The following is a 12,850-nucleotide window of genomic DNA, read 5'->3' on the forward strand; positions in this document are numbered from 1 at the left end:
GGGAGTACACTATATAATGCACCATCTTGCCCCTTAACACATGAAGCTTAGTTTTATTTATTTACAATTCCATACAATGTACATGCAAGTTATGTATAATAAATGACAGCGAAGAAATAAAGTCTTACAGCCCTCCACTAGTAAAGATTCATTGACTCTATAGCTATTATGATCACCACATCTGACTTCCTGACACAAGCCAGGAATTCTCATCTGGTGATTTCTGCACTGAGCCTATAACTTCTTATTGAGGTAAAGCTGATCTCTCAGAAAGACATCAAGTCTTGATTTAAAGACTGCAAGTAAAAAGGCCTTCCAGGCAGGTGAGCTGAGACAGGCCTATCTGCATGTGAGTTATGGGCTTATCTACTAGGATAAAGTAACCTGCTTGTTTCAAACAAGCCACCCCTTAAAATTTATATTCCAAGGACAGACACAAGAGAGAGATGATACAAACTACTCCATTTAGACATATTTATTATGGGCCATAAATTTAGTTTTATTCAGAAAGCTTTAGTAATAATAACTGGAGTTGTCTTCACTGCCTAAAAGGCATTTTTTCGCTGATAATGTGCTGTCTTACCATTACAGTCTAGTGGAGTTTTTACTATGAGGTAGCTAAGTAAGATCAATGCTGTAGCTTTGTTCATGGTTGGTTCCACACAGTTTGCTTTACAATAAAATAAAAAACTATGATGTCTCATCTCCAGTAAGATACTAGAGCAGGATGGCTTACAGATATCCTTCTATTTAAAAAATGAACACCTGTTTTTCAGTAAAAGCCTAGCCAAGGCATTTCTTTGCAATATCAAACATGTTAGGATTAGAGGACTACAGTAAAATAAGGCCCTTGCAAAAATGGGATGCAGACCCACATTGAAGGATGATAGGATACCAGAGTCCTGATTCAGCAAAGCACATAGATTTCATAGACAATAAGGGCTGGAAGGGACCTTGTGAGATCATCGAGTCCAGCCCTCTCCTCCCCACCAACCCCACCCTAGGCAGGAAGTCATCTGGGATCAAGTGACCCCAGAAAGAAAGAGTCCAGAGTAGGTGCTTGCACCACCTCTGGGGGGAGTATATTCCAGACCCTGCACATGCACACCATAAAGAACTTTTTTCTTATGTCTAGTCTAAATTGGCCTTCCTGGATTTTATGGCCATTAAACCTTGTTTTCCCTTGGGGAGCTCTGGTGAACAGCTGTTCTCCCAGGCCCTGATGTACCCCTCTTACATAATCATAGGCTGCTACCAAGTCCCCCCTGAGCCTTATCTTTTCCAGACTGAAGAGTCCCAAGTCCCTCAGCCTCTCCTCATACAGCCTGCCCTCCAGGCCTTGGATCATATCAGTGGCTCTCCTCTGGACTCTCTCAAGCTTTTTCACATCCCTCATGAAGTGGGGAGCCCAAAACTGGACACAGTACTCCAGCTGCAGTCTCACCGGGGCCGAGTAAAGTGGGAAACTGACATCCCTGGTTTTGCTTGAGATGGATCAGTGGATGCATGCCAGAGTTTAGTTTGCTTTGCCAGCCACAGCATCGCATTGGTGGCTCATATTCATCTCGTGGTCAGTATAGATCCCCAAGTCTCTTTTGGTCATGGTGCTACCAAGCGTAGCACTGCCGAGCCTGTATGTTGAAGGTTCTTCCTACCAAGGTGCAGCACCTTACATTTCTCTACATTGAAGGCCATCAGCTTTTGGTCAGCCCAACTTGACAGCATGTCCAAGTCAGCCTGTATACCCAGCCTGTCATGCAGTGTGACCGCCCTCCCCCATAATTCAGTGTCATCCACAAACCTGGCCAGTTTGCATCTGACTCCCAAATCCAGATCATGAATGAAGATGTTAAAGAGTACCAGCCTGAATGCCAGCCCAAGCACCAAGCCCTGAAGGACTCCACTGGTCACCCTGAGCCACGTTGATTTGCTCCCATCAACTAGTATTCTTTGGGTCTGACCCCATAGCCAGTTACTTAGCCACCATACTGGAAGATGATCAAGGCCACAGTTGCACAGCTTAACCATGAGGACATCATAGGAAACTAAGTCAAAGACTTTCTTGAAATCCAGATATATGACATCTACATCATCTCCCTTGTCCAGGGCTTGTGTTACCTGGTCACAGAAGGAGATGAGGTTGGTCAGGCAAGACCTGCCAGTCACAAAGCCATGTTGGCTGGTATTCAGACGCTTGCCTTCCATGAGTCTGGTGTTGATGGATCCTTTGACAATTTTCCCCAGGATTTTTCCAGGGATGGATATCAGACTAATTGGTCTATAATTCCCCGGGTCATCCCTCCTCCCTTTCTTGAAGATAGGAACCACTTTGGCTCATTTCTAGTCTTCTGGGACCTCACCTGAGCACCACAAGTTTTCAAATATCTCTGCCAAAGGGGATGCAATGATGTCTGCCAGCTCCTTCAAGACTCTCGGGTGCATTCCGTCTGGGCCCATGGACTTGTGAACATCCAGTTTCTCAAGGTGTTCCCTCACCTGATCCACATCGATTTTGGGCCTGTCACACACTCCCAGATGGTTTGTGTCCTTTCTGACAGTGTGATCCCCTTGGGAGGGTGAAAAACTGATGTGAAAAAGTCATTTAGGAAATTGGCCCTTTCATGGACATCAAATGTCAGTTGCCCCGTTAGATCTCATAGGGGCCCAATCCTGTCTTTGTTCTTTTTATGACTGCCCATATATCTGAAGAAGGACTTTGTGTTGTCCTTGATTCCCCTACCTAGCCTGAATTCGGTTTGTGCCTTGGCTTTTCTACACCGATCTCAACTGGTGCGGGTGAGTGCTGAGTAGTCCTCTTTGGTGATGCTTCCCATTTTCTAACTGGTATTTTGAGTTTAATGAGGTCCAACAGATCCTTGTTCAGCCAATGGGGCTTCCTTGCTCATCGACTACATTTCTTGCAAGACGGAATGGCTTTCCCCTGTGCTTCAAGGATTATGTTTTTGAGAGATGACCATTCCTCATGTACTCCTTTTTCTAGGGGCCTCTAAATGCCTGACTGAGCAAATCTCTGAGTTTTCAAAAATCAGCCTTCCCAAAGTTAAGAATTTCTATTTTACTGAGGGATTTGCCTGCTCTTCAGTGAACTAAGAAGGTGATCAATTCATGGTTGCTGTCACCAGGCTTCGTCTCAAGCTTCACATCACTGACCAGGTCTTGCTCTTTGGCCAGGACCAGATCAAGCAATGCCTCCACCCAGTGCATGCCCAGACTTATAATCTGTCTGGAGACATCCAGGTTAGCCCCTAATATTACTAAATATTTTAAAAGTTATATAAAAATATCATAGAAGTTGACTACTATAGAGTCACTAGAAATGAAAATTTTAAAAAGGTGCTAAGGTGTTAAGATACTGGGCTTAGAGACAGAGGAAGCAATAGTTTCAAGGCACTGGCTTGGACTAGGAGACTGAAGTGCACTCCAGGCTCTGCTGTTAACTGTGTAACACCGTCAATCATATTCTAGGAAGCTACTGTGTCACATTGTTCCCAGAAGTACTGCTTCAGATAAGTCGTTTTTAGGAGTGCTTCCAAACCGAACCATTGGGTTTGGTCCTGATCCTGCACTTCTCACAGAAATTCAGTAATTTTTTTTTTATCATCATTACTGCTCTGCAAAAAGACTGAAATCAAAATGAGATGGACATTTCATTTCCAAAGACAAATATATTCAAAAGCCCACTGCACTCCCTACAGTGAAGTCACTTTATTAACTTTACTAATGTCATTTTGACTTTAAGAAATACAAGGAAAGACAACTATTTTGTCATGGTAAGTGTCACCACCTAGTCCTGTTTTATGAAGCCTGTGCATATCAAAAGAAACTCTGTACCATTGTTTTCTTTGGAGGAGCTTTTGCTTATAGCAAGAGAATTTGTTCTCTGCCTTAATCCTTGTAGCAAGAGTCAATCCTTGGGACAGACTTGCTTTCTGGGAACTGGCCACTAATGTCTTAATGGGAATTTCTGACAAAAAAAGATTGCCCCAGATACTGTTTTGGACCACCTCTGCTCAAGGATTGATGCAGACAAAGTGAATCAGCAAGTTATGGTAAATAAATACCTAGATATCTGTAAGGCCTTAAAATCTGCTGTTGCTTGGCCTGGAGGCAACAATGGGAATAAGGCATGCAAGAAATTCCACTACATAAAAGCCAGTACATGCTATTATCAACTCTACCGTAGCCCTGGCAAATAGAATTGGAAGCTTCACATTAGCAGCAAAGTGGCACAGGATTAAGGAAAGCAACTCCTGCAATAACACAGAGTTCCATTGGGTTTTATATCAGCCATCACAAGTAGTGGCAAAAAAGCAAACTTGACTTTATGGTGAAGGATATTAGATACCAGATCTTTCCCTTTCCTACACATACGAAAGCTAACAACACTCCGCAAGAAACTCTTCAAATTTCCTCTAGATGGGTGCTTCTCAACCTTTTTAGATTCAAGGCACCCCTCCATAACTTTTATGACTTGAGTAGCATCCCATTTCAAAAATGATCTTATTACCATGGATCCTGGTTTTCTCTATTAAAAATCACAAATTCCCTTATATTAACCCCTCCCCCTAAATCCACACTTTTCCACAATTAAAATTAAATGCCACTATATATATATGCAGGTATCAGTTGAACACAATGTTTTCTTGATATATTTACCATTTTAAAGAAATTTGGAAGCCTACCAGTGCCTCAATCACTATAATAAAATCAATTCTAAATACCTATAGAATTTTGATGTTTGATTTGGGCGGTTTTATTATGGGAAATCAGAGCTCCCCCTACCCACTTCATTCACTAGGATGCAGGTCCAGCTGCAGCTGTCCCCCGTCCACTTCTTTATGGTGCTGAGCAACCTTTGATATGCCAGTGTCCTGCCCAAGCCATTGCCCCTCACTCCCCACCCACAGCCCTGCAGGAGAGGGCCTCCAACTCCCAGGGATACAGGATCAGGGACCTGGGCCTGCAGCCCCCCACACCCCCAAGCTGTACCCGAACCCCAGTTGCTGCCCATAGATACACCTTTAACTGGTTTTTCTACATAACTCAAAGTACCAGGTGTGGCTCGTGAACATTGTGATGGTGGGGCGGATGGAGCATCCCACAGGAGCATGGAGAGGGCCTCACCCCCCTGTGTGATCAGCGGTGAACCTGAAAGTGGACCGGAAGTACTTCTGGTCTTCCTCTGGGTCTGCCGCCAAGTGCACTGGCTATAGCCCCCTATGCCCTGCCATTCAGCGATTGGCCATGGGGGGACCCCAGGTGCCCCCCCAGATCCAGGAAGCACCAGTCCCTGAGCTGGGGATTACGAGGGGGGTGACCCCTAGTGCACTCCCTGGCAGACCCAGAAGTGGACCAGAAGTGTTTCTGGCCCACTTCCAGACCTACTGCCAAGCACGCTGGGGAGCTCCCCGTGCTCCTGTGGGACACTCCATCCACCCCAACATCTCACCATTCACAAGCTGCCTAGTACCTTGAGGTATGTAAAAAAAAAAAACATTTAAAGCTGTGTCTATATCTGAATCATCAAATCTTTCCGACTCAATTCTGAGGGTTCTGCTTCGATTCAGAGAGATTAAAGGGTCTCCTGATTTGATTCGGATTCAGAGATTTGGCCACCAAATCCAATCAGGAACCAAAGCTTCACACAGCCCTACTATCTATCTATCTATCTACCATGGTTCGTATAGTCAGTCATCAGCAGAGTTTGCTCATAATGACCATACTAACTAAATTAAAAGACTGCTCTAACAGAGAATGAATTAAATGCTGATGGATGGGGACACAAGTCTCAAGCCATCAGTTAATCAGATGTACACTTTTGAACATCTTCAATATTATTTTGAAGTATACACCATCCTTGAATAACTTAGGGGTCAAAAAAGTCTTTAATCATCATTTCTTAGTAAGAAATGAGCGATCACGAAGCCCAAAGAGTTACAGGATAGCCATCTTCTGTTAGTAAGAATACTAAACTAGTCCCAGTAAGAATTCCTATCCCATGCTCCCCCCTTCCATGCAAAAATGTGTATTCTCTCACTCTGATATAAAAAAAAATCAATGTTATTTAATGTTAACTAATGATATAAAGATCTCATGTTATTACAATTTGGGCTTATTTTCATTGGGGGTGGTCCCAATTCCTAGCAAATATTGTTTAAAATGTTATCTTTAAGTCTTTGATAAAGTAGGATTATTTTCATGATACCATAATAAAATGAAAGTACAAATTGCATGGTTTTCAAATTTCATTGAAAACATTTCAGTCTTTATACCAATCCACAAGGGCATGTGCCAACTCTGAGTCTGCAAAAGTAGAGTCTACAAAAGTAGTAGCCAATTTTGAGTCTACAGCCCATTCCAAACCCTGCACACTAATGCTACTAAACTTTTCACATACAAAGCCCTTTTGGGAAATAAAATCAGGCCAATTAAACAAATGTTTATATAACAATATTATTTTCCCCCCTTATAGTAACCAGATCTGCCAACTCTGCTGTACTAGATAATTACCATATTACCCATTATAGAAATATTTGGTTTGACAAGTTTCTACAGTTCTAATTCAGCCAGGGGCATCAACATTCCTGTGAAAATATCAAGTTTATGGTGTAGTAGCAGGACAAGGAAAAGGAGGAGGAGAAGGAAAAACAGTTTTGAACATGCAAAGCCCAATGCAGGGAAAAATGTGATTACAAAGCACAATAAAATGATAAAATGAACAATAGAACAGGATTTTTAAATACAATTACCTTTATGAAGTCCTACTTTCTAGTGTATTGCATTTCAGGATGGAGACACAGCTCAAAGAACATGTATTTTATCAAAAGAACAAAACATCCATTGGGCCACTTCTGCTTCTTTGTGGATACTAATAGTAGAAATGGTGTTGTAGTATCACCTAAAAGACACTACCTAAATTGAGATCTGGTTGCACTACACAACATCAAAACAGTCTAAAGTTCTTTGGAGCAAGTATAGTCTCTTACTTAAACAGAGAGAAAAAAGATGTAATTGAACAAAAGCCAGTAAGAACTTCAATGTGTATGCTCATACAGAAAAGGTAGCATGAAGACCAAGCTTTGATCATGGGAAACAAAGCTTTCCCTAGCTTACTACGTGGGAAGAGCACATAGAATTATTCATCCTTCCCTAGAGTAAATTGTGTTTATTTTCATCATATGATCTTGTCAAGCTCCACCTGTAAATATTATATTCAGGAACTATGTGTTCCCTTACAAAGTGAACATTTCCTTTCAGTGGACAAATGGAAATATTTGGTCTCCTTCAGCTATGCGTAATCTCAGCACCTACAATAAACTCTTCTTTGACATTGCTACTCAAGTAAATTACCATCACAACTATGTTCATACATACCTGCAAATTAGTAAGTGACCAGATTAATCATTTGATTAAAACCTCTCTGGTGTGATCAACTGCCATAATTTGCAATGACATCTGATCTCAGCAGTGTCAGGACTGGTTCATCACAAGTCTTTTAACAAACCTGTGTAGGTTTAGCGATAACACTTTGTCCTTACCTCTGAATCTTTGTCCAATTGGTTCCGAACAACAATCATGTTATACAGTATCCTGTCATCATCTGCCTCTGTGTGAGTCAGGTCATGAGGGGCGCTCCATAAATTCTTCTCCTCATCTCTTGCTAGAGTGGCTCCAAATGAAGCATAAGGGTTGTCATCACTGAAATAAAGAAAACATAGAGACACAGTTAATGTCCAGGTTTGAACACTATAGTTACATAAGAGAACTGAGTGGTTGTTAGGCACTCATAACACTTAGAATGTTTTTAATGTGGTTTAAACTTGATGCAGACAGACATACAAGCCTATTAAACCAATTTAAATCTGCCTGGAATGGTTCAAAAGTATAACTGGAGAATCATTCTATTTTGAACCAGTTTGCTATGACCCGGTGTGGACACCAAGTGTTCTATGACACAAGTCTGGTCAGTCCTCCAGGCATCCCACAGTGCATTGCTCCTCACCCCTCCAACAGACTGCTGCAACAAGCTGCTCTAGTACCCAGCCAGAATTCTACTGTCCACTTCCCCCACCTTTTCCCCCTTTTGTTGGCACTTCTTAGCCATGAGATCATCTGTTCAATAAAAGCTATCTTTAACGACCAGCTGTACCCTCACTACCTACTTGACCACAGCCCCTAGGGACCAAAAAAACTTTGGGTCCAAGGTCCTTACCACCCACTCCAAGTCAGGCAACCATATTGCAGAGCTGAGTCAATTTCCGTCTATTGACATTTACCAAACTTATGTTTAGGATAAAAGCAGAGAAGTGAAAACACCCCTAGCTACAAGTCCCTGGGATCCCCCCCCAAAGCACGGGTGCAAGAACTCCCTCCTACGTGCCCCCTGGGATGTATGCTGGGCTGGGTGTTTACTTCCACCCCATGGTGGTAGAGCAACAGTACTTCATACAATTGTGAACTGGTTCCAATTTGTGACAATCTGGAACTGTTCAATTGACACATGTCCCAACACAGTAAGGGGTGTATTCTGGTTGCACCTTTGCCCTGAGACCAAGAAGCCTGTATGCCAGTTTGACAGTAGGACTTGGTCTATTGCCCAGTGCTGACAGTACAAGACATCACTAATAGGGCACTACACTAGTAGAAGGTGCTGTACTTCAGACAAGATGAGAAAGCCACAGACCTTAAAAAATCTTACAATATTTGAAAGATCTTTTTCAGAGCCAGCATCTGTCCAATACCACATATTCAGTATATGATCACTACCACACTCATTGTCAGAGGCAACAGGGTACTACACCAAAGACAGATTTATTTTTTTAAACTCTTGATTCTAAAGTTAAAGAGCTTTATCTCCCTTTAGCTTCAGTATAGTTGCCTCCGCCCCAGAAGTTACTGGTGTTCAGGTAACTCCAAAACATCCAGATCACCCACAAGCTGAAAAGAGTTAACTAACAGTGGGCTCCACAGTATATGGCTACAGTTGGCAACATTCCCAAGCAGTCCCTCTTTGGCTTGAGAGGTTTAGCAAGATTTCTATGCCAAAAGAAGCAGTTTAAATACTCCTTTACACATTCCTACATGACACAGTAAGTCCCAACATGCCCCACTCTCACACCTGTATATGGGCTGGGGAAAATAGTTCTAGGAGTCAGAGAGCAGAGGCAGAGCCATTTCTGACTCAGATTAACATCATCAACTCAAATTATGATTTCTCTTTTCTTCCAAATACAGATCCACTCTGAAAGTTCCTCTCATTCTCAAAAAGGAGCAAGGGGTTCCCACTCCAAAACTAAAGTGTCTTGACCCTATATTATTATTACTGCCTTGACCCTCTATTATTCTTTCCCTCTATTCAGCACTGGTGAGGGCACATCTAGAGTATTGTGTGCAGTTTTGCTCCCCACCCCCACATTATAGGAAGGATGCAGACAAGTTGGAAAGAGTCCAGTGGAGAGCAACAAAAATGGTTAGGGGGCTGGGGCACATGACCTGTGAAGAGAGACTGAGAGAACCGATTTAGTCTAGAGAAGAGAAGACTGAGGGGAGTTTTGACAGCAGCCTTCAATCACCTGAAAGGTGGTTCCAAAAAGGATGGAGCTAGACTGTTCTCAGTGGTGACAGATGACAGAACAAGGAGCAATGGTCTCAAGCTGCAGCAAGGGAAGTTTAAGTTGGATATTAGGAAAAACTCTCTCACTAGAAGCATGGTGTAGCACTGCAAAATGTTACCTGGGAGAGGGGTGTGAAATCTCCAACCTTGGAGGTTTTTAAGGCCCATCTTGACAAAGCCCTGGCTCCAATGATCTAGCTGTGGATGGTTCTGTTTTGGTCAGGGGGTTGGACTAGATGATGTTTTGAGGTCCCTTCCAACCCTCATTTTCTAGGATTCTATGATTCCATGACCAAGCATTCAATTTAACCAGCCATCACAATCACAAACCCCATGTGATGCCCATATTCTGATGCTTCTGAATGCCATTTCTAGGGCAGGTTGGCCATCCTGCAGCACATGCCACAAGTGGCACAAGCAGCATGTGTGAGTGGGGGGGTGGGGTTGTGGCATGCAGAAGATCAGGAAGGAAGCAGAGAACACAGCAACCGATCAGACAAGGAGCGCAAAGCAGAACAGATCAGGAAGGAAATCAGAGTGGCACTCTGGGAGGGTGTAGGGCTTACCATGTGGCACACATGCCAAAAAGGTTGGTCTCCACTGCTCTAGGGCATCTGTGATTTAAGCTTAGCTATTCAGGCTTAGAGTGGGAACAGTCAAAATATAAAGCATTAGTTACTAAGTATTTCAGGACTCCAACATGCTAGCAGGGGATTTCATGTACACTATGAATATTTATAGACTCAGAAATTAAGTTTGTTCCCTACTGGCTCACAAAACCTCTAATTCCTTTGGCTAAAAACAAGCCTAAAAATAATGCCCATGAGTGTCTGTGTAAGCAAGTTCTCTGAATATCCTAATCGTTATAAATCCCAAGAAATCAACAGAATTACATGTATAATCCCTAGTATGACCATCAAATTAATATTTGATCCTACCTCCTAGTTCCCATGTAACCAACAAATTTATAGTTTGGCAACAGAAACTTCTGGGATGCCAATTAAAATCACCATCAATTTTTAACTTGCTTTTGCCTTTTGACAGGCATCAAGGTAGCCTTTTCACAGAGGCTACCTCCAGATAAGATGCCACTGTTTAAGAAGGCCTCTAACCCTGTGATTCTCAACCAGGGTGTCAGGACACCTTGGGTGGCACAAGATCCTTTGAGGGGTACCACAGGAGGAGTGAGGAGATAAGTACAAAAGGACAGCCTCAGGCTCTCCCTCTCTGGCTCATCTCCCACCCCCATTGCCCACCCTCTCTCCAAGGAAGTAAGCACTGTAATACATTAATTTGTTTTTGAAATGAGGTGCTGCTCAGTTCACAGAAGTTATGGACGGGTGCCTTGAGTCTAATGATGTTGAAAACCACTGCTCTAACCAGTAGGAGGTCTCAGGGTTGATACTATCAGAGGTGGGACAGTAGGTTACTAAACTTGCTTTCCTGTTTGCTTTCTACAAGAAATTGATCGTTTGGGGCTATAGAGATTTTTAATTAGACCCACCATTTGCACATACAAATATCTATTCAAAGATCAAAGAAAGACCTCAGTGGTCACGTAGGCCAAGTCCTGTATAGATGCAGGATTCACTGTTTCTAAATCTTCCCAGAGAGACAGGCTACTCTTGAAAACAAGATTGCACAACTTCACTAGGCAGCCTGTTCTATTCTCCTACAGTTAGGTCAAGTCTGAACTTGTGCCAATGCCAAACAAGGAAAACAGTAACACCAGTGCTCCATCCTTAAACTCTAGTCCATGCACCCTTATAGAACCAGAGAGCTCCTTGAGATGCACAAAAACATAAGCAGAGGACAGTAACATCAGAGCTTTGCACTGATGTCACTTGTTATCCCTGTTCTTGTCACTTCCTTTGAAATAACAATGCATGTCTGTGCACACATGCAAATATACTACTTTTGGCTAACGCTGGAGGTTTTGGGGCTAGTAATGGGGAAGTTACCAAAACACATGACTTATTAAGTGCCAGGAAAACTTGTGTTGTCCAATAAAACAAATTCTAGTTGTGAATAGCCAAGAAAATCCAAGAACAGTTTGTGGGAAAGTCACCTGTCACTTGTATTACTAATGGTCTGCTTTCTCAACATATCAGTGGCTCAGCATATCAGTGGCTAGTGATCAAGCTGTACCGTTCCCCAAAAGGCCATGGGTATAAATTCAGTAAGTTCCCCAACATACTCTGTGGTCAACGAGGGGAATTTCTGCTGCCCCCTGCAAAAGCAGGACAATGCTTTTCCTAAACAGTGGCATTGTAAGTACTGAAGAGAAGTGTTTCGAGGCAGCAAACACCATTTAAGGTCTCAAACCTTCCTCCTCCCTCATAGCAACACCAACAGCTGAACTCTGCCGTGGCCTCACCATCCCTCTCCAAGGAATTTGAAAGGATGTAGCAGGAACTTTCTTGGGTTTATACAGAAAGAGTCATAATTTACTTTGGCTAGAAAACCCACACGGCTTTCAAGAGAAGGATATGAGGCCACAGGGAATGTCTTTTCCCTGGGCAGCTCCTTCTCAATCAAAACACAGATACAAGAGTCCCTCCACAAGGAGCTGGCACAAGGGGAATGCCATGAAGGTTGGGAGAAGTAGATTTGGAGGTATTAGTTCCCTTCCCCCACCCCTTAGGTCTTGGCTGTAGTTTCTCCATTTATTTATACTTAAGTCCTGTTTAGGCACCTATATTCTTGAATTTGGGAGGGGGGGGATGAGTGTGAATCTAGCCTTTCTCTGTAGTCATGAACCATCTCTGCACCCCCACTCAACCACCACTTAAAATGACTGGGTGCCTTCCCATTCAGCCTTAAAGTTCCCTTGACACCCTCTGTGCATGACCAAAAGCACCCAGTCCCCCCAGTCTAAGCTCAGAGACTATGCAAAGTAACACCCAAGGACATGATCTGGTATGCATGCTCTGAGCACCCCATCAGACACTTCACAAAACATTCCTGCTTTCCGGGCACATTTCAAACAAAGGATAATTTTTCCTTAAATGGACACTGACTTCAAAAAAATTCTGGGAAAAAACAAAATCTTCCATCTCCCTTCCACAGGAATACCTCTTGGGAAGAGGGCTGTCACCTGAAATGCATAAAACTTTCCACATGTACATCATCCTAGCTCCCTGCCACCCTCTGCCCTGCACTCCCCTCCTCCCCCCGCAAAAATAAAAGTTAGTGCCTATGATAAGGCCTATTGCA

General features: G+C 43.0%; 1 protein-coding gene across 1 annotated transcript in view; it reads right to left on the minus strand.

Annotated features, from left to right (window-relative positions):
* Nucleotides 1–12,850, minus strand: part of MREG (melanoregulin) — a 45,131-nt gene that overhangs the window by 26,268 nt on the left and 6,013 nt on the right. The window contains exon 2 of the mRNA XM_090044949.1: nt 7,560–7,719. Coding sequence (XP_089901075.1) covers nt 7,560–7,719 — 160 coding nt within the window. The remainder of the gene's footprint in view (nt 1–7,559; nt 7,720–12,850) is intronic.

This window comes from Crocodylus siamensis, chromosome 4, assembly GCF_052110815.1.
Source record: "Crocodylus siamensis isolate JL-2025a chromosome 4, ASM5211081v1, whole genome shotgun sequence".
Classification (NCBI taxonomy): domain Eukaryota; kingdom Metazoa; phylum Chordata; order Crocodylia; family Crocodylidae; genus Crocodylus; species Crocodylus siamensis.